The sequence below is a fragment of the Macrobrachium nipponense genome, chromosome 43 (assembly GCF_015104395.2).
Source record: "Macrobrachium nipponense isolate FS-2020 chromosome 43, ASM1510439v2, whole genome shotgun sequence".
Taxonomy (NCBI): domain Eukaryota; kingdom Metazoa; phylum Arthropoda; class Malacostraca; order Decapoda; family Palaemonidae; genus Macrobrachium; species Macrobrachium nipponense.
In genome coordinates this window covers 38,966,023-38,988,650 of record NC_061104.1, presented here as the reverse complement: position 1 = coordinate 38,988,650, position 22,628 = coordinate 38,966,023, and the positions used below count along the sequence as shown (strand labels likewise).

The following is a 22,628-nucleotide window of genomic DNA, read 5'->3' as shown; positions in this document are numbered from 1 at the left end:
GAGAGAGAAAGAGAGGAGAGGAGAGAGAGAGAAGAGAGAAGAGAGAGAGAGAGAAGAGAGAGAGGAGGAGAGAGATTCAATTTGGTAGTGAGATCCTAGCACTTTTATCTACAAGAAGGATTGCAAAGTTGATGTAGAACTTGAATCACGAAAGTTTGAGGCAATAAAGTAAAGGAATGTTATTCACGGATTAATCTACATGATACAACGCTACCAAAATAAACTTTACTACCGTGGAGTGATATCCTTCTCCACAAGTCTGTGGGCAACGCTCTTTTCAGTGTGGCCATCTTTCTTTGGTTCCCACATAAATGCACATCACAACGTTTGGGCTGATTGGTAAGAACAATGCCAAAAAGCCATGAAAACGTCCACCACACTGTAAAGGAAAGTTGTTTATTTTCAAATTACTCAAATGTGCTAACACTTAATGCAAAATCCCAGATGAATACTATTCGAGTTAATAAATTCTTTTACAAAACAACCTTTAATTTCCACTTGTTCAGGATGACTGTTTAAGTGTCTCACTTCCTGGGTTAAAATCACAATTTTTGGAAGTACTGTTAATAAATTGTATTTTTCCTAACCTATACAAAGCCTGAGGTTCCTTTACCATAAGGAATTTACTTTCGGCGTAGCTGGAATTACGGCACGTTAAACTCTTGAACCAAGGTCATTAGGCAGTAACTACAGGCCTGGTGGGCAGGCGGGGTAGAAGGCCTAGCCTGCCACCCGGATGTAACAAACTCAACTGTCCCTTTGCTCCTTTCGGCACCTAAGGTTCAGATTTGAGGGGGTTGGCATTCAGGTGAGGCATGTACTGTAAGGACCTTCAGCGGTTTTATTCATTATTTAGGAAAAAAAAAACAATTTACTTCCAAGAATTTAGTGATTTGTTTCCTACACGATAATACAAAACCCTCGGGGGTCCCCTTCCTACAATTAAGGAAGACTCACTGATTAGGTGGGAGGGGAATATGAGTGCAGTTCTCTAGAAACTGACTGGAGTTCTAACACCACCATAGGCTTACTGCTCCTTTGGTCGTAAGAGCGAGGAGTTGCGGTGCCCTGTCTCCTGGACAAACTTGGATCGGAGGTAATTAGGAAGCTGCATGATACAAGAGGTCAGGACTTCTGGGCCTTTGTTTTCGAAAATGAGTGAGGAATCGTCAACGTTCATTCCGAAAATGGGGAAAATTGGGCTGTGGAAAGAATATTTAGCAAGTCGGAGGCATTGACTTGCAAAGATTCTATGGGACAAAGGTTTTGCGAATTCGATTGCCAGTCCTTCCTTCCTCCCTTGCTAGAGCGAAAGGCCAGTTGGGGATTGCTTCTAATTGATTCGATAAGCAAAGCATTTAAAATGGTAAATTGCGTCACTATGATGTAAGTCTTTTATTCCGACCCATCAATCGTCTGAATGTGTTACCACCGCACCGACACCAAGGCCAGTGGTAAAGTTTCGGAGTCCTCATCCATCAAAACGCCTGAAGAAGAAGAAGTGGGATGCCGGGGACGGACGAAGAGGTTGGGGTTTAATGTGGAGGAAAGGCCAGTCACCTCTCGCATCCTTTCCTTACCTACTTACAACTGCCACACCCATAGGTCGAGATGGCAACTTGTCCTCCTTTGAGAGCTGTGCGGGGTAAGCAAACAACCTACCAAGCATCCACCACTGCCGGTCCAAGGGAAATTGAGGTTACAAAGGACACCTGTGGGCAGACCCTGAAGAAAAAGGGAAAATAAATCAATATGGTTCGCATAATGAGACCTTATCTATCTTCCTGTCCGACATATTCTTCGGAGTGATAACAAGTACCCATCCACTGGACTATCCAACTGCAGAGAAGTCTCTCATGGTCTCAGAATATTCCACAGTGGATAAAGACACCAACACGCCAATAGGACAAAGTAATGACTGATCTGGATCAACTAATACAAAGACCACAGCATAGCTCATGACGATCTCGGACTCTTCAACAGCTGCCGAATTGACTGTGCTCAGTGCCAGGTGAGCAGTCATGCATCCGAGACGTAGTAACATGACACTCGCCTTTTGAAGGGTTATGCCAAGAAAACATACAAATCGTCTATCTTGTTCGCCACCGATGTTGGGAGATGAGATGATGATTCTCTCAAGGCATGCTCCCATCAGACGAAAGTCAACTGCCTTCTAGAGACCGAGGTCCCTGATGGCAAGACAGAAGTTCTCATAGTAGTTGAATCTCAACTAAGGAGAAACAATACTATATGCCAACAAAAGACTAAGGTGAATGCAGACCTACGTTTTCACAGCTGAATCGAGAGAAATTAACTCTCATGATTCAGAACTTAGAAAAAGTCCCGGCGATGACACCAACCAGTGAAGATGGCTTTAATCCCTGTTGTTTTACAGAGGACTGAAAATGCTAAACCGCTATTTCATTGCTGTTCGGTGAGAAGTCAGAGTTTGCAATGAAAGCGGAGCGCCTTTCAGTAATGAAAACACAAGGACTTATACTGCCTGAAGAACGCTTCTCATGGGTTGGATCAGGGAGGAAATTTCTATTACTTGGAAGTAGAGCTGGCAGTGGGGGGAACAGGCAAGTCTTCCTTTATTCATCTACAATTCGGGGTGAACAAAGAATAATTGCACACCTACGAATTACGAGATATATTTAGAAGACAAACTCAGATGTCTGAAGAAATCATTCTGCGTCATTGCAGCAGCAGGTGTGATGAAGTGGAAGACTAGGCTACAGACTTCTGTTACCATGAGGTAAACAGAAAGATGATAACAAGTCTAGTGAGATATCTCTGTCTGAAAATTCTTGCAACGGCAAAAGGCGATGCAGGAGAGATGGTCATACACGTATGCGAGAATTACAGCCAACCAGAGACCTAAGTCTGTGATTGCCGGGAAGATTCGATTCGGTAGTCAATCATCGCAGAGGAGGAGAGACAAAACCCAACCGAACTATCTAGGAGAGCCAGCTGTACTGGCTGCAGCAGGCAGGGCTGGCAAGCAGCCCATACACCACTAGCTCTTGCTCACTTGTCATCCTGAGTTGCCAGGTAATCCATTCCATGAAGGAATGCGTTCACCTAGAACCATCGAGCGCAAGAAAATAAACTCGAGCATTTGCATTTTAATCGAAATGGGAGGGAAGAAACCCGTCCTATTTGGTGAATGCACACGCTGTGGTGGTGGTATTGTAAACAATACCACTAGTATCTCAAAATCAAAACCAGTAACTCTTGGGAGGCTTGCAAGCTAGCCCGAGTTGTAGTTCAATTAAGAGAAGATGCTATTCGTCTCGGTCACATACCCTTAGAGTTAACTACAGTTATGTGCCTACACCTCGGACAATTCAACTGATAACAGATGCATGTCGCAAGAGAAATATACGTAGTATACTTGTAGGTTCCTGTACATAGACCTCCAGCCAAAATTCTCTTCCATTCGAGGAACAAGAATAAGGACTGGAAGCAGACCTTCATTCTCTAATGAAGAGCGCGAAGGTGAAGTTTCCCCGAAGGAAGACTTCTACGGTGATAACAGGATACCGAAGACGACCAGTTCAAGCCGAACTGGATGTTCCCAAAACAGTAGCACTGGAGAGGCATTCAAACTCTCAGTGCTATCTATCCTGAACGGATTGATGTATGTTCGGTAAAATCCTAGGCTTGAACCAAAAACAGTCTCTCTGGTTCGAATTCCAAGGACTAAACTCCACCAAATTCCTCTTACTTCCTTGATTTCATTCTGGTATAACCAAGAAGTAAAGGGAAAAAAAGATAGGAGGATTGACTGTTATTCCCCATTCTTCTCTATCCCTGGGGTGACCACCTACTGAGGCGACGGACCGTCAGGTCCATCCAGGCTGAGCCCCTCCCGAGATATTCTTCCTTCAGCAGCAGTAATTCCTTTGAACGCTAGAAATTCCAGGAATTAATGGCTTAGTGAGACTCCAGAGTTCGTAATAACAATTACCAGGAATGTCTGTCTTGACAGTGTGTTTGGAAGTTACAGAAATTCCAAGGAATTCGAGCATCGGCGAGATTCACGATTATCGTAGTAACAATTATCAGGAATTCTCGTCTCGCCCACTCTGGACCGTGGTCACACCCAAGTGTTTGCAGATCGTAGAAGACAAAAACACTCGGAGAGTGCTAGAAATTCTGAAGAATTTTAAGCGCTCGGCGAAACCCCCCCGAATTTCGTCAGATGATCATCAAGTGGTGGTCCTCCCGATTCCCGTAGAAATCGAGGAGGAATGGGCAAGATCCTTCCTCAACGACGGGGACTTACGTCCAGTAGGACCCGAGGGTCCCTCCAGGAACACAGTCCCCGATGCGGAATCCTATGGAGAACGCTTTGCAGGATACCTCCCATTCCCGTTGCAGCCATAGGAAGAGAGGAAATGGGGGAGGAGGACTGGACGCTCTCGCTCGCCTTGCCAGCGAAACTAGCAGCCGGAGAAGCGAGCCATTGGCCGCTCCGAGTCTAAGAAAACATTACCGTCTGGAGAAAAAGTTTTCCTGAGGAGGGTTACAAAACTCGTACTGTAGGCAAAATATCTGCTGCCACCATGACCGTCGTCTGGGTGGGGCTGAGCATGCACCTGACAGGAGAGAACCGATACCATCCTCCAACGCGTCTCAGTCCTCGTCGAGGCTGAAACCTCTCAAGAGGACCATAGGGGGAGCCCACACCAGCCCCTGCGTGCACGGTCCAGCAGGACCGTCACGTGAACAGCGGTGATAGTCACTCCGTGAGTCTAGGAAAGCGTCATCGTCCTCGCCAGCCCCCACGATCTCCTCTAACCACTTGAGCGTATGATCTGTTTGGTCCCAAGAACAAACCAGGCTCACGTGGCCGGACTGAAGAAGCGCATTCATCAGTCACTCCTGTTTGCCTCGTTCCTCCAGGTGTAGCCCAAGGAGGTTGAAGGGACAGGTGAGGGAGACCAGACGCTCCTACCCTGCCTACTAGCAGAACCAGTAGGCTGGGAGGACAGCAGAAGTTCGCCAACCTGCGGTGGTGATCAAGCTGCAAGTCTGGACCAGCAGTCTCCTTGCGGAGAAGCGCTGGGCAGAGGACAGTAGCACGAGTCTCGTGCATCAGGGGAGCTGCTACGAGCGCTCCTACCCTGCCTACCAGCGGTAGGCTGGGAGGACTGCAGGCGATCGACAACCTGCAGAGGCAATCGAGCTGCAGGTCTGGACCAGCGGTCTCCTTGTGGTGAAGCGCTGGACCAAGGACGGTAGCGTCGGTCTCGTGCGTCACGGGAGCTGCTACCAGTCATGCTAGCCGTCTGGTCCCGGTGGGAGCGACGGTCAGGTGACTGGTAGTGTCGACTAACGCGGTGAGAGCGAGCACCACCCTCTCGACGCGCCACGGCACAAGGTCCAGTGACCAGGGGGATCTCTTCCCAGCCTCGCCACGTAAACGGTCTGGTGGGAACATCACGTTAACCCTGGGAACCAGACGATCACTGCGCGAGCGATCGCTGGTATGGCAAGTCACCTGAGCAACTTTTACCATCCTTCCGCTCTGTGCCTGGGTCCTGACGGTAAGCGTACTCAGCAGTCTGGACCTTGGCTGCACGGTTACCCGTAGGTGACCGTACACTCGGTGACGCAAGCGAGCGAGTGGCTGAGACAGTTCCCGGTCCGGAGGTGGAACCTCTGGAGCCGGGAGAGGAGGTACCAGTGGTGGCTGGTACCTCCACGGTCCCCGTCTTCTTCCTTGAGGAAGGAGAGACGGGCCCCATTTCTGAAGGAACGGGAGGACCAGCGGAAGACCCACCTGTCTCACCAGAGCGAGAGATCCTTAGAAGTTCCTGTGCGAGACTTCTTAGGGGGTGTCGAGGCCACCTTCTTCTTCCTCGGTTGGGGGCCTTGGAAGTCGAAGGGGAAGGGGCGATAGAAGACGACGACGACACCTTCCTCATCTTCTTCGCCAACTTCCTCAGGACAGCAGAAGGTTCTCCCATCCAGGAAGGGGCTGTGGCAGCTGCCGAAGCAGCAGGCCCCAGCGTGACCTGGGAAGGAGGACCTGACAGAGCAACAGTGGAGAGCACACTTCCTCGAGGAGGGTTACGAAACTCTCGCCTGGCAGGTGGACCGTCTCCCACCAACGAGACTGGTCGGTCGCGTGAACGTGGCCGCCGTCTGGGTGGGGCCGAGCGTGCACCTGACAGGAGACAGCCGATACCATCCTCCGACTCTTCCAAGTCCTCGTCGAGGCCAAAACCTCTCAAGAGGGTTGGATGGGCAGCCTCTACCGGTCTCTGCGTGCACGGTCCTGCAGGAACGTCACATCAACCCTGGGTACCGGATGATAGCTGCGAGAGCGATCACCGGTCTGGCGAGAGTCACCTGAGCGACTCTTACCATCCTTCCGCTCTGTGCCTGGGTCCTGACGGTGAGCGTACTCAGCAGTCTGGACCTTGGCTGCACGGTCACCTGTAGGTGACCGTACACTTGGTGACGCTTGCAAGCGAGCGGCCGAGACGGTTCCCGGTCCGGAGGTGGAACCTCTGGAGCCGGGAGAGGAGGTACCAGCAGTGTCTGGTATCTCCATGGTCCCCGTCTTCTTCCATGAGGAAGGAGAGACAGGCCCGGGAACGGGAGGACCAGCAGAAGACCCACCTGTCTCACCGGAGCGAGACAGACCCTTAGAAGTCCTGTGATGAGATTTCTTGGGGTGGGGGAAGGCAAAGCTTTAGGAGTTGAAGGGGAGGAGTCACAAAAATTTCTGCCAGACTTCTACCATCAGGAATAAACAAACATCACAGGGCAGCGCGAAAGCTTCATCCAGTGACGTAACTCCAGGGTAGTAGTGGTAAATGAATATGATTACCAGCAGGGGATCAGTACACACATTCAAGGATTGGAATCACAACATGCTATGAGTCACAGGTACAATGCCAAGGTTAGGATAACCAATACAAAGAGCTATCCAACCAATACTGCTGTAAACACAATCACCACTGTTAGTCTGTAAAATAAAGAACAAAATGATTAAAGTAATAGGGGTACTCCTCTTGCATCCAAGGGCACCGCCCTCCGAAGTGAGAGGAGATCCCCCAAACACCAACAACACACGCCCCCTCTTCTACCTTCGTCCGATAGCAAGTGAAAGGATGAAGAAGAGAAATTACCATAAAAACAAAACAAGGACAAACCTCTGAAGTTCCCCTCGGTAATTCCCAAGCGTAAGCATGATTTTCGGATGAATACATGTCTTGTTACAGGATCAATATTGCTCATGTTAAATACGTCTCGTCCTCACGTTGAATACATATCTCGTCCTCACATTAAAGGGCGAAAGAATGTAAATAATATGTTGGCATACCTTTGCCACCAACTCTTAACACAAGTAGAAAGCCGGCTAGAAAGGCTATCGCAAAAAATGACATTTTTATGATAAAATAAGATTTTATGTATACTTACAAAGAGTTACATAGCTATAGTTTCTAAAATGTTGGCAGCTAGAATTTTTGAAATTCGCAGTAGCGCTGGTTTGTTTTGGTCAGGTGATACCCTCCGCCCACTATGGGGGGAGTGAGGAACCAACGCCGTACGAAAATCAGTTGTTTATGCCCTATTATCCATGTGAGGGGAGGAAGGCGGGCTTTGATCATGTAACTACTTGGTAAGTATACATAAAATCTTATTTTATCATAAAAATGATATTGTTAGAATACAATAAAGTTTTGTACATACTTACCCGGCAGATATATACTTAGCTTATGTCTCTGACGTCCGACAGAAATTCGAATTTCGCGGCACACGCTGCAGGTAGGTCAGGTGATGACTACCCCCCTGCGCTGGGTGGAAAGGAATAGGAAACCGTTCCCGTTCTAGAACCAGATTTTCTCTTCCACCTGTCTCCTGAGGGGAGCTGGGTGGCCATTCAACGATATATCTGCCGGGTAAGTATGTACAAAACTTTATTGTATTCTAACAATATCATTTTTGTACATGCAACTTCCCCGGCAGATATATACTTAGCTGATTGACACCCTTGGTGGTGGGTAAGAGACAACGATTTACTGAATAGACAGGTAAACAACATACGTGTAGGTAATAAAAAAAAATAAAACCTTGGTTCCTACTTGTTCAGGCGGAAGATTCCATGGCTAATGCCTAGGAATCTGCTTCGCCTCAAGAGCCTCAGCGAGGATGTGACCTATGGCTAAGAGTTCTTGTGTGGGTCTGTCGATGGGGTCTTATCCATTTACTCGACAGAGCCTCTTACATGACAATATGCCTATGCCTAGTGGCATAATTAAGGAGCACAACACCGATCCCGATCACCTGATCCTAACACGAGGGTTAGTGCTTAAGTTGAAAAGAGTTATCCCCAAACTCCTTTCAAACAACCCAAAGAAAAAACACGACGTTAACTAAAATTTAACTCACTAGTTAAGGATCAGTATCGGCTCCCTATCCCAGCAATGTATCCGCAGACACGTATCAACCAAGAGAGAAGGATCTCTCGTAGGTTATCTTGACATCCTTCGGATATGGGAAGTCAACACAGAGTTGCATCTCCCGTATGTGACAGCTAATATGTCCTTATGACATATTGTTAAGGAAAGAACAAGAATTCAGAAAAGCACGCACTTCATGCGCTTTAATTCTCAGCTGTTTGAAGGAATCATCAATGCACTTGTCAAGTGCTTAGGAGATCACATTGTCTCAAAGAAGGCCAGGGCATTCTTTGATATAGATCTCTTCTGGGTGAAGCCTGGAGCCTGGCTAGCGCCTCGCGCCTGAATGGCGCCTAGAGCCTGGCTGGAGCCTCGCGCCTGGCTGGCGCCTCGCGCCTGGCTGGCGCCTCGCGCCTGGCTGGCGCCTGATTGGCTCCTCCCTCCTGGCTAGCGCCTCGCGCCTGGCTGGAGCCTTGCGTCTGGCTGGCGCCTTGCGCCTGGAGCTTGGCAGAAGACTTCATGATTACTGTCTATGAGTCTGCATGCCTCAAGAGTTTCAGCGAGGTAGGGACCTATGACTGACAAACCCTTCTGGATCATGTCAATGGGGGCTAGCCCGCTTACTTTACGACAGAGCCTTCTCGGATCGTGCCAATGGGGGCTGACCCACTTACATGGCAGAGCCTTACCTGTATCATATCAATGGGGACTAGCCCTCTTACATGACAGAGCTTTAGGTTTCTCTTTACTGGAAGGAGCCTTGCGCCTGGATGGATCCTCAATCCTGACTGGAGCCTAGCCTTGAAGGAGCCTGGCACCTGGATGGCGCCTGGCTTGGCTTCTATGAGCCCTGGATGGCTCCGAGAGACCCTAGGCTGGACTCCTAGCAGCCATGGCTGGCGCCTCGCGCCTGGCTTGGCTCCTCCACACTTGCTGGAGCTTCGAGCTTGGAAGAGTCTCTAGGCTGTCTGGCGATGTCCACATCGGACACTCTTATATCTGTCCAATTTGTTCGCCTCTGGCGCATTTGCGCCCAGGTTGGAGGCCCGCTCCCTTCTCAGTATCCGGCCATACAGAGCTTGGAACTGTCCGCCCTCTCTGGCGTTTTTCGCCTGTATTGGCATTTGGCGCTTAGGCTGGCGCTACATTGTCCGAGAGTCCTGAACAACCACATAGTTTATCAGGAGACTGGAGAAGGGTGGAAGAAATTCTTCCCCTTTGAGCTTTTGGCCCCTGGCAAGGGAGGTGAAGTTTTAGTCAGCTACCACCCAAGTAGACGGACAGGATATCTAACAAATACGAGAGAGAAGAGTCTTCCTCCGAGGAGGATCCTTCGTGAACACTTCTTTTGCTAACGAGATCTCTTCTTACATGTTGATGAGGTTCCTCGTTGCAGAATCTTCCCTATCCTTGCCTGAAGGAAGGGAAGGAGTCTAGAAGTCGAAGGAGAGACTGAGCTGAAATTGGGCGGAACCCTGATTTCTAGCTCTTATTGTATTCTTCTGAATACCTTCTGGGAAGCATTTTGAGCCCTCATCGCACCCCAAGACTCTGTAGGCAAATGTTTAAACCATCTCTTCTTCTGTAGATGAAAAATGTAAGTACCCTGACCTGGGCAAATCTAAAAAAACTTATACTCTGAAAGGCATTGCGTCCGGAAGGAAAGAGGGATTTAGTTCTTTTGCCAGACATACTATGCTGGCAAGAACCCATTGCCGAGTCTCCATTGAATCTGATGCGAGATTCCAATGCACAAAAAATTCACTTGTCTTCTTGGTCGGTTTAGGGCTAAGAGAAACAAAGAATTCCTTCATAAACTTTCTCAAAGAAGTTGATGAGGAGCAGTTCCCATTTGTCGGAACAACCGGAATCTGTGGCCACAAAAAGATCCCATTCGAAGTACATGATATCCTACTCTTTGTCGTATTGCGGTATCGTATAAGATCCCGAAGATCTTAATCTTCTGTTACTCTAATTTCCCCCTTGTAGAGACAGAGTATAGCCTTTTACTGCGTTCTTTGATAGCAGATATATACCTAGGTGATTCTTCCCTCTGAAAGTGAAGAAAGAACCTCGCTATGTGGTTCACAGAGGTATCGGAAGAGGACAGTTTCCTCATTCCATCTAGCACGATCTGCAGCAATTCTTATTGTCTTTAGCCATGACTATTGTCATTTACCTGAAAAATCCCTCTCATTTCATGTCCACTTCTGGTCAGTCTGCACGCGGAAAGACTCAGAGTGGAGAGGTTTTTCAGGTCTATTTATAATAGATTCTGATAGAAATATCCAGATACTCTTGGAAAAGCCTTACGAAACATGCTGTGAGAAGAACGTGACTTCTGTGGAATCCAACCTCTCTAAGGCCAAAATGAGGCATTCATCCTGTCTTCCTTTGACGCCCATTTATCTTAATATCTGTTAAGAATTTATAACAGGGTAAGGGGAAAAAAGACTAAAGTTTATTCCCCTTCTTTAAATTAAAGATGTCGTATATTGCTACCTCTCTTGGTTCGAGGAAAAGGAAGCAGTCTATAGGAAGCCTGTTCGTCTTCTACCTTGCGAAGAGATCTATGAAGAAGACTTTCCGCAGGTTCTCAAAACTCTTTTCAATAAATGTTAGACATAGGTTAACAGTTATTATCTTCGATCGAGAAGGTTCTCACGGACATGCAAAATCTTGCATCGAACCTTTAAGGATCGTTACGTTCCGTGTCTGTTCCCAAATAGGTTTCTCTTTTGTTAACGCGAACAGGGCGAAAAAAGAGATTCTCGATGCTCTTTGCGATATGAGAGAGTCGTGGAATTGGCCTAAGTGAATTTATTAAATAAATCATTTCATCATTCCTTGTAAGCGACCCCTTACCGATTAAATGGGTAACGAAATCAGGAACGAATCTTGCCGTTACCGAGCCTCCGAGAGGCTACTGGTTTGTTTGTTTGTTTGTATGGTATTTTTACGTGACTTCCGAACCACGTCGAGAGTGAACTTCTATCACCAGAAATCCACATCTCTCACTCCTCAATGGAATGGCCGAGAATTGAACCCGCGACCACCGAGGTGAGAAGCAAACACCAAACCAACCACTACTGGACTCTTAGGTTAATAACTCGCTAAAACGAGAAAATATCTTGGATGGTGCTTCTGGCGCATTGCGCCAGGCTGGCGCTTCTGACGCAATTTGCGCCAGGCTGGCGCTTCTGACGCTTTGCGCCAGGCTGGCGCTTCCTTCTAGTTCTTTTAAGGTTATATGCCAGAACATCTGTGCCTTTATGGTACCCGACATCCTTCACGTGTTAATTTCCGTTCTTAGTAGGAAAAAAAACTTTTATTTTATTACGTAAGTATAGTCCATTCAGGGGAAACCAACTTCTGCCACTAAGAGAATGTTTCCCATCCGACTCACCCATCTTCTCTTGAGCAATATCCGATTCTAAAAAGGTTGTGTGCGTTTCTCGAAAGGATGAGAGAATTATATTATATCGTGCTCTGCCGTATTAGAATCCTTTATAATACTGTCACATTGTGGTAAACAGCATTAATCTAGGAAACCTTTGTAAGGATACTAGGAATTCTGTAGTTAACCTCGTATGTGGCATAAGACTTGACCATACCGTAGTCTTAAAGTGAATTCTCTTCTACTACATTCATCTTCTCACTAAGTATGTACTCTAATAAGCCATGCTTTCGTAAGCATGAGACGCATCATATACTATAGAGTTCCGCTGCGTTAGAATCTTTTAATAATGTTACCTACGGTAAACAGCATTGAAATGTTGTAATATCTTTCATTGAAAGCTTCTTAGCAAAAGGCAGAAAAATATTTTATTTATGTTTGCTTAACTATCCCCTCAATCCGAGGCTAAAACCGCGATTGTAGGGGAGACACGGTTAGTTATTCCATCCCGCAGGAGAGAGACATGTAACCAACCACTCATGACCGACACCTACATGTTACTGCGTTGGTCTCTAAGGCGCGATGATGCCGATAGCAGTCTCCGTTAGCCGTCTGGCCTTACTCTTTCAGAGTTGCCAGCTACTCCATTAAATAAAGGAATCTTATAAAATTATAATCGAACTCAGGAAGTTCTATTCATGCATATTAAGCGAATCAAGACTCGATAAATCTAGAAGCTAAGTAGGTGTGTGTAATAAACAATCCCTTTAAGCGTAGTCCTTCCTAGAAAATTTCTGGAAGGATACTGGTAATGAGTTGCTCTGCCAAAGAAAGTAACTACGGTATGTGTGATTTGCCGTATCGTATTCTCATACAGCAGATACTCTACTACCTCTTTCCCTGCCGAGGCAGATAGAGAAAGGAAAAATTTTTACTATCTTGTTCTTTTCGTTAATAGAATGATAGAGAGTATATATATCTCCTAGGAAGGAAGTTAATCCAGGAACTCTTTAAATCTTCGTGATTTCCTCATAAATCGCGGAAGATACAGAATTCCTGTCATCTGTAGGGTTTACGGAAGGAAGTAGATATTCCTATCCGCCATCATACCAAACGTCGATGAGATTCTTATAAGAAAAACTCCCAAAGCTCTTGCCTCTTCATACAAGGGAAGAGCATGAATGAAGGAGAGAGTCCGCATTGAGAGGAACTGCCAAACACAGGAGTCTTCTGAATAATGAAAAAATGGCTTCTCTTGGTATCAGAATCCTTCTGACAAACGCGACGGCCTTTGCCAGGGGAAAGTTGCTCAAGTTAAAAACTCAAAGAGGAGCCTGCGACTGACCTCTCTTATAAGAAGATTTGGAATATTCTGGCGCCTGGCTCCTTGCGCCTAGCGCTGGATAGTTTCCGCGCGCCTGGAATGTTCCGCACGCTAGAAAGGAGACCCGCTCCTGGAACGTTCGCTTGCGTGGAAGTCCGTGCGCCCTGATAGTTCCGAGCGCCTACTAGACCCCTTTTAGAAAGAGCCTCTTGCCCGGAAACGTTCAATGGAGGATCGTTCTGATTGCCACTGTACTATAAGGCTCCTTGCTCTAGCCGTCTATTTTTCTGCGCCAGGCTGGCGCTTCGTCTCTTTGAAGGCGCCTTGCGCCAAGAAAAAATTTTCTAGAACGCGGCTCGCGCTCAGTTGCTAGAACGCGGCTCGCGTTTGGTTGTAGGAACGCGGCTCGCGCTAGTCTGTTTTCTGGAACGCGGCTCGCTGCTGGCTGTTGGAACGTGGCTCACGCTAGCTTGCTGGAACGCGGAGATCATCAAAACATATACATTCTTCGTCTTTTCGGATGTAAGATGAAGAGACGCACTTTTTTAAGGATGCCTTTTCAATGGCTATCCTTGGCAGTCTGGGACGCTCTACAGAACCTGCGAGGGGACGCCTGACCGGTGGGGATTCTCTGAAACCTCCTTACGGCTTTTCGACATTCCTTCTCCCCTGGGCTTGGGAGCTTGAAAGAGGTCTAGGCCTGGGAGCGAGAACAGAGCCGATCAGACGCACCCTCCACTGCAATGGGGAACACTAGTAATCACTTCTTACCTTTCAATAGCTCGCATTTTGAGCCACAATCCTTGTCTTCAAATTGCAATTATGAATTTTGACGTTTCTGCGAAGTAAGAAGGTGATGAGGATGCAACACTACTAGTATACTGTTTAATACTCTAATTGCTCGTTAGTACGAGTTTCCAAAAAAACTTTTAAAAGAAACGTATCTAGTTACATGCTTTACTGACTCCCTAAAGTAGGAAGTCAGTATATTTCCTCAATCAATTCTAACACTTATTACACGTATTAATGAATAAATATTAATATTTCCCTTTCTTGCAAACTATGTGAGTGTCTACCGAAATTTCGGTAGTTACACGTCATATATTCTTCGAAATTTTCGAAGCCAAATTCATTAAAAAGTAATAAAAGCGTATGCCGAACCAAAGACCCAGTACTTCCCTGCAAAAGACAGCCCAGAAGATCGATGGCGATGAAAAACGAAAATCAAGTCAGGAGGTAGCAACATATGTTGACACTACCGCGACAGAGAAAATCTGATTCTAGAACGGGAACGGTTTCCTATTCCTACCACCCAGCGGCAGGGGGGTAGATCACCTGACCTACCTGCAGCGTGTGCCGCGAAATTCGAATTTCTGTCGGACGTCAGAGACATAAGCTAAGTATATATCTGCCGGGGAAATTGCATGTACAAAATGTCATTTTTATGTATGCAACTTACTAAGTAGTTACATTGCTGAATCCCACATTGTAGGAGATGGGATCCATGGATATGCTCATAAACTTTAAAATTTAATAAATACAAAATATATATTTAGTGCTAGCATCCATGCAGATGCTTGTTGGTTCCTTACCTGTTAAGAGAGCTGAACAGTTGATTACTGCCTCTGGAGGTCGCTTGTCTTAACTCATAGGGACGTGGCAGTATAGCCATGGCTCATCCTCTAAACAGTGGGACTCATGCAGCTAAGGAGTGTCCGTGGCTAGCATGGTCAACCAAAGGATGCCCCTACCCAGGGCACAGTACCAAAATAACCAAATGTTACCAGAGTAAAAACATTACCTTCACCATAACATAATACAGGCGGCCCGCGGTTAACGGCGCAATCACTCAAACGGCGAAACGGTTTTACGGCGGTCGACAAAAATATTCATTAAAAAAATAAGGCATTTTAAAGGTATCTTTACGGCAACAAATTTCAGTTAACAGCGCCGCTAGCGCCGTTGTCTAACGAGTTCATACATATGTAGAAATGCCGTTCAGACCATAAAGGTTATGCAAATTATATTAACAAATTTTATGGAGAGTTATTACGTAGGTATTAGGGTAAAATGACAATTTGTCGAAAATTGCATTTTTCCTAACTATACAAACCTGAGGTCCTTTAACAATAGGAAGTAGCTAGCGGCAGCTGGAACGGTCGTAAGCTTCGAACAAGGGGAGAACGGTAGTTTAACTGCTTGTCCGACAGTTGGGAGGTAAACAAATCACTTTTGCTTTTGCCCATGCAAAATACGCAGAGTGAGGGGTGGCATGAGGAGGGACTATATGTAAAGACCTCAGGTTTGTATAGTTAGGAAAATGATATTGTTATGATACAATAAAGTTTCATACATACTTACCTGGCAGATATATACATAGCTAAGACTCCGTCGTCCCCGACAGAAATTCAAATTTCGCGGCACACGCTGCAGGTAGGTCAGGTGATCTACCGTCCTGCCCTGGGTGGGCAGGATTAGGAACCATTCCTGTTTTTCTATCATATTTTTTCTCTTCCACCTGTCTCCTTGCGGGGAGGCTGGTGGGCCCATAATCGTATATATCTGCCAGGTAAGTATGTATGAAAAACTTTATTGTATCATAACATATCATATTTTCATACAATCAACTTACCTGTCAGATATATACATAGCTGATTGGCACCCTTCGGTGGAGGGTAGACAGCTACTATATGGAATGACAGGTAAACAACATATGTTGTAGGTATAAATAAAACCTTGGTTCTACCTGATAGGTGGTAGACTTCGTGGGTGTTGCCCAGTAGTCTGCATCACCTCAAGAAACTTTAGCGAGCTATATGATCTATGGCCAAGAGTTCTTGTGGGTCTGCCGAAGGGGTCTTATCCACTTACTCGGCAGAGCCTGAAGGACTTTGTCAATGGGTGCTGATCCACTTATATGACAATACACCTTATGGAAGGAGCGCAAACACCGATCCCGATCACCTGATCCTAACACGAGGGGTTCGCGCTCAAATTGTAAAGAGTTTATCCCCACACTCCTTTCAAAAACCCCAATAATTTCACTAAAGTTAAAAACTTTAACTCAAAGTTAGGATCAGTGTCGGCTCCTTATCCCAGTAACGTATCCGCAGAAACGTATAAACCAAAAGAGAAGGATCTCTCGTAGGTTAACTTGACATCCTTTGTGTAATGAGAAGTCAACACAGAGTTGCCTCTACCGTACAACACAGCTAATATGGTCTTATATGACATATTGTTATGTAAAGAACAAGAAATTTGCAAAAGCGCGCACTTCCTGCGCTTTTAATTCTCAGCTGTTTGAAGAATCAAGTCACTAATGAAGTGCTTAGGAGATCTCCATGTTTCAAAGAAGACCAGGGCTTTCTTGAAATGGATCTCACCCGACTGAAGCCTGAAGCCTGGCAGGAACCTCGCGCCTGGCTGGTGCTTCGCTCTTGGTTGGCGCCTAGCGCTTGTCTGGTACCTTTCGCTTGACTGGCGCCTCGCATCTGGATGACGCTTCGCGTCTTAGCTGGAGATTCGCGCCTAGAGCCTGCCTTGCGCCTGGCTGGCTGCTCGCTGGCCTGCGCCTGTGGCTGGCGCCTCGCGCCTGGCTGGCGCTTTGTGCCTGCCTGGCGCCTCGGCCGCCTGGGCCGGTGGCTGGCCTTGCTTGCGACCTGGCTGGCGTCTAGCTCCTGGTTGGTAGTGGTCGCCTTGCGCCTGCCTGGAGCTTCGCGGCTGGCTGGCACCTCGCGCCTGGCTGGCGTCTCGCGCCAGGTTGGCGCTTTGTGCTGCCTGGCGCCTGGCTGGCGTCTGATGGAACGCGGCTCGCGCTAGTCTGTTTGGAACGCGGCTCGCTGCTGGCTGTTGGAACTGGCTCGCGCTAGCTTGCTGGCTGGCTGGCTCTCAGCCTCTCGCTCAGTGAGTCAGTGTTCTCTTATTCAGAGAACGAGCCAGATCGTCCGAACTTCTAACATGTACATTCTTCGTCTTTTCGGATGTAAAGATGAAGAACGGAAGAACAGACGCACTTTTTAAAGGCTGCCTTTGCAATGGCTATCCCTGGCAGTCTGGGATGTTTTACAGATCCCGCCGAGGGAACGCCCGATCGGTGGGGATTCTCCATAACCTCCGTAAGGCTTTCGACTTTCCTTCTCCTCTGGCTTGTGAGTTTGGAAGAGGTCTAGGACCTGAGAGCGAGACAGAGCCGTCGAACGCACCCTCTACTAATTAGGACGCCTTTCCAATGGCGAACTTGGCAGTCTGGGACGATCTACAGATCCTGCCGAGGGGACGCCTGATCGGTGGGGATTCTCCATAACCTCCGTAAGGCTTTCGACTTTCCTTCTCCTCTGGGTATGTGAGCTTGGAAGAGGTCTAGGCCTGGGAGCGAAACAGAGCCGAACAGAACGCACCCTCCACTGCACTAACAGTAAAATCACTTCTTACCTTTCAATAGCTCGTATTTAGAGCTACCTTCCTTTGTCTTCAAATTGCAATATGAATTTGAAGATTCTGTGAAGTAAGAAGGATCTGAGGATACACACTACTAGTAATGTTAATGCTCTAACTGCTCGTTAGTACGAGAGCTATATAAACTTCTAAAGGAAGCGTAACTATTCTTTCCTTACATCGTCAAGAAGGAAGTTAGCTCAATCAATTCTAACATTTACTACACGTTATTATGAATAAATATTAAAATTTTCCTTCTTGCAAACTATGTGATTGTCTACCGAAAAGTTCGGTAGTTACACGTAAACAATTCTTCGAAATTTTCGAAGCCAAAGTTATCAAAACAAATTAATATGCGTATGCCGAACCAAAGATCCAGTACTTCCCTGCAAAAGATAGCCAGAAGATCGATGGCGATGAAATCCAAAATCAAGTCAGGAGGAACTGCAAACGTTGTTTACATTCCAAGCGACAGAAAAAATATGATAGAAAACAGGAATGGTTCCTAATCCTGCCACCCAGGGCAGGACGGTAGATCACCTGACCTACCTGCAGCGTGTGCCGCGAAATTTGAATTTCTGTCGGGGACGACGGAGTCTTAGCTATGTATATATCTGACAGGTAAGTTGATTGTATGAAAATGCAATTTTCGACAAATTGTCATTTGTTCCGATACGTAATACAAACCATCGGTCCTTTAACAATAGGAAGACTCACTTCTTGGTGGGAGGAATCTGAGTCTTTTGATGAACAGACTGGTGTTCGTCCATCCCTGGAATGCCTCCCTGGTCGTAAGAGCGAGGGAGGGATCCAAGCCTCTGTCCGATTGATCGGGGTGTGCACCGCAGGATCAATGGTCAGACCTCTGGGCCGAGTACTAAGAGAGAGGCAAGCGTATCTCTTCGTACCAGCAAGCAAGAACTTGTTCCTGTTTGCAAGAGGCAACATAAAGTATGGGTTGTCTCAAGCTGGCATCCACTTCCTCCCCCTTGTTGGAGGAAGTGGTGGATACACGCTCCTATCCCTAGTGAAAGGGATAGGATGGGGCTCTGTTGAGTAGCTCACCTGCATCTTGTCCTTATCCAGCAGGGTGACGACCGTGTCCCTCCCTCTAACCACAGGTAGAGAAGGGGGAAGAAAAGATGGGAAGAGGAGCCAGTCACACTCTCATTCACTCATCCATTCTTATGGTCACACCAGGACTCGATGCTGTTCAGCCTGCGAGGGTCTGGGTTCGCTACACAACGTGTTGAGCAGCCACCACGGGTCCCAAGGAAAAAGATCCAAGGACCTGTGGGCAATATCCGAAGGTAGAAGGAAGGGCATGTGGTCTGGTTGACCAGACAGACCCCTGCCTTCAGTACCTGCGCACGGAGAAGTTCTTGCGGACAAGGCAGCATCTCCTTCGCATCGAAGGCGGTGAAGTCCATTAGGGAGGGGATTGTGAACGACTCGAACCAATCGTCAGGGACCGAAGGGTTCTGAGTCTTCGCTACGAAGTTTGGTACGAAATCGAGCGTCACGGATCCCCATCCCCTGATGCTTGACTTCGCAGGAGAAGTCATGCAGTTCCTCAGAGGAAAAGAAGGAAATAGTCGCATGACCTATCCCTCTTCTCTACTTCGGTGATGTCCAGTACCCATACTGGTCTGTCCGTTTGCCACGAAGTCTCTCGCATCCTCCTATCCCCATGCAGCGAAGTTCTCGGTAGTGGATAGGACACCGACACTCCATGGTGGGTGTCAATGGTATGGGTACTGTGACAAGCTATTAAAACGAAGTAATGATTGCTCTGTAACAACCGAACTAAGTCAACAGCGTAGTTCGTAACTGACTCGGGCGCTCTGACAGCTGCCGACTGACTGCGTTCGGTGGGAGGCAAGTTGTCAAAGCATCCGAGTAAGTCACGGTGACTTCGCCTTTAAAGGGTTATGCCCGAGAGACCAAACAAATAATGTATTTGTTTGTCACCAATGCCGGACAGCGAGGTGATGATTCTCTTAAGGCATGTGCCCAACAGGCGAAAGTCAATTACCTTCTAGAGACCGAGGTCCCTGAAGGTAAAACATCTCATGGTTGTTGAATCTCAGCTAAGGAGAAACAACACTATGTACCGTTGAAGACGAAGGTAGATATTGAATGCAACCTACGTCTTCACAGATGAATCGAGAGAAGGATTCTCAAGATTCTGAACCTGTGCTTACAAATGACTGAAAACGCTAACCGCTATTTCATTGCTGTCCGGTGAGAAGTCGTAGTTGCAATGAAAGCGGGGCGTTCTTCAGTAATGAAAACACAGGGAAAGCCGCCTGAAGAACTGCTTCTCATGGGCTGAACATTTGGAAGTAGAGCTGTCAGGTCGGAGAGTAGGCGATGTCCTTCTGACACATCTCGTAATTCGGGTTGAACAATGAACAATTGTACACCTACGAATACGAGATATTTTGAAGACAAACTCAGATGTCTGCAAAATCATTCGCATTATCGCAGTGCGATGCAGCGGGAGACTTGTACAGACTTCTGTTACCGTGCGGTAAACAGAAAGATGAAAGAGTCCAAGAGATATCTCTGTTGAAAATTCTCGCAATGTCGAAGGCGATGGAATCTAGCGTCACAGCAGTAGATGGTCCTTCATTATTGCGAGAATCCCCTGTTAATCAGAGACCTAAGTCCATGATTGTTGGGCAGAGATATGGTTCGGTAGTCAATCAAAGCAGGGGAGAGAGAGGACATACATGACCGGCATATCGGAGGCCCAGCTGATACTGAGCTGCTAGGCAGTTCAATACGCAGTAGTTGAGCCTGAGCTCTCACTGACTCGTCATCCTGAGGTTTGCCAGGTAATCCATTATTCCACGAAGGAATGCGTTCGGCTAGAACCTACCGAGCATAAAAGATATGCTCGAGCAATTATATTTAGGCGAAACGAATTTCGGTAAATATAAAAGTTGAAATGGTGTTGTCGTGACAAAACCATAAGTCATATAAAAGTTGAAATGGTGTTAGTCGTGACAAACCATAAGTATATAAATTGAAACTGAAAACTCCTGGGAGGTTGCAGGCAACCCCGAGTTGCAGTTCCAATTAGAATACTTCTCTTTTATAAGTCGCAATCCGTAGATTAACTAGGATATGCGCCTACCCCCCTCGGACAATTCAACTGCTTAGTAGAATCATGTCGCGAGGTTAATATACATAGTATATTTGTAGGATTCTGAACAACGATCTCCATCCTAAATTCTTTCCTTCAAGAAAACAAAACAAGGATTGGAGATCGACCACCTTCGATCTCTATCAAAGAGAGTGAAGGAGAAGTCTTCCTCGAAGGAAAGCTTCAATGGTGAACAGAATACTAAGACGATAGTTCAAGCCAAACTGGATATTGCCCGTTCCGATCTTCTCTATTCCAGGTTGGTCGCCTACTGTGAGATAGTTTCTTTCAGCAGCAGTCTTCTTCCCAATGCTAGAAATTCCAGGAATTCGAGCATAGGCGAGGTTCCCGATTATCGTGTATATCGGGTGGGGATTCTCGTCTCGCTCACTTTGGACCGTGGTCTCGCGTAAGTGTTTGGAGATCGTAAAAAACTCGAACACTGAATGCATTAGAAATTCCGTAGAATTCTAAGCAGTCTGCGAAACCCCCACCGAATTCGTCAAACGATATCGGCTGGTGGTCCCTCTCGATTCCCGTAGAAATCGAGAATTGGGGCAGGATTCCTCCTCAACGACCGGGGGCTTACGTCAGGTAGGACCCGAAGGTCCCCCCGGTAGCGCAGTCCCGAACGTGGGATCCTACAGAGAAATCTCTGTAGGATCCCTCCCCTTTCCCTCGTAGCCGTAAGGAGAGAGGGAATGGGGAGGAATTGGATACTCGCTCGCCTTCCCAGTGGAACTAGCAGTTGGAGAAGAGTAGGAGCAGCCATCGCCTTGCGGCGATGGCCTCTCAGTCTGGGAAAACGTATCGTCAGGAGAAAACGCTTTTCCCGCGGAGGGTTACGAACTCTCACTGTAGGTAAGGGTCTGCCGCCACTGTGAACGTCGTCTGGGTGGGGCTGATCGACACCTGACAGGAGAGAGCCGATACCGTCCTCCGACTCATTCCAGTCCCTCGTCGAGGTCGAAACCTCTCAGGAGGACCGAAGGAGTATTTAAATACGGTGTCCGAAGACACGTAGAAACGCCGCTGTCGCGTAGAGGAGGTGGAAGTAGCTTGATCGACCGGCCAGAACTGAGAGAGCCTTCTTGTCCGGAGACGAGAGACTCTGTTCGAGACAGAATCGGCAAGCTCCGATCGCGGCAGACCCACCGTCGGTTTGGGTTCCCTCTCGGGCCCCAAAACGACTTGAGCAGAGACTTGGGCTCTGCTGGTGGGAGCGGCAATCCTTCCGCAAGGTCATTATGCTGACGAATCAGCTTAATGACTTCTGCAAATTCCTCTGTATCTCGGGAGTAACCGCTTCTTGCGGAGTAGGGGACCGTCCAGTCCCTCCAACAAGAACAGATCCCGAGATACTCCTCCTTCAGAAGGAGGAACAGCGGCAGACCCCTGACGGTCGCCTCCACTACTTGCGGCGTATGTCCTGGTCGTCCTAGAACCGTGTCTGGTCCATACGGCGTCATAGCGGGATCGCGAGCGGCGCACCTCTCGCGATCACTCATAGGTACCTCGCTCCTCCTGGTGTAGCCCGAGGAGGTTGAAGGTACAGGAGAGGCAGACCTGACGCTCCCCCCTAGCTCGCTGGCAGGACCAGCGTGCTTGGAGGGCTGCTGCTGATCGCCACCCGCAGTGGCGATCGAGCAGCAGGCCTAGCCTTGCCGCTCGCCTGGGGCGAGAGAGGCTCGGCTGAGAACGTCAACGCTGATCTCTAGCGTCAGGCGAGCTGTTGCTGGTTACCGTCTCCGCCCGGTCCCGATGGGAGCGGCGTCAGGTGACCTGCTAGGCTCGTTGTCGCGGTGAGACCGGCGAGCGTCCGCTCGGCGCGTCGAAGCCCTGGTAGGCCAAGCCGTGGCTGGTACCGAACGACCGCGGGGACCCCTTCCTCGCCTCAAC

The 22,628-nt window shown here is 47.7% G+C and overlaps 1 protein-coding gene across 1 annotated transcript in view; it reads right to left on the bottom strand.

The window, feature by feature from the left end:
* Positions 1–277: 277 nt before the first annotated feature.
* Positions 278–22,628, bottom strand: part of LOC135213895 (uncharacterized) — a 75,727-nt gene continuing 53,376 nt past the window's right edge. Inside the window, exon 4 of the mRNA XM_064247991.1 lies at positions 278–379. Coding sequence (XP_064104061.1) covers positions 278–379 — 102 coding nt within the window. The remainder of the gene's footprint in view (positions 380–22,628) is intronic.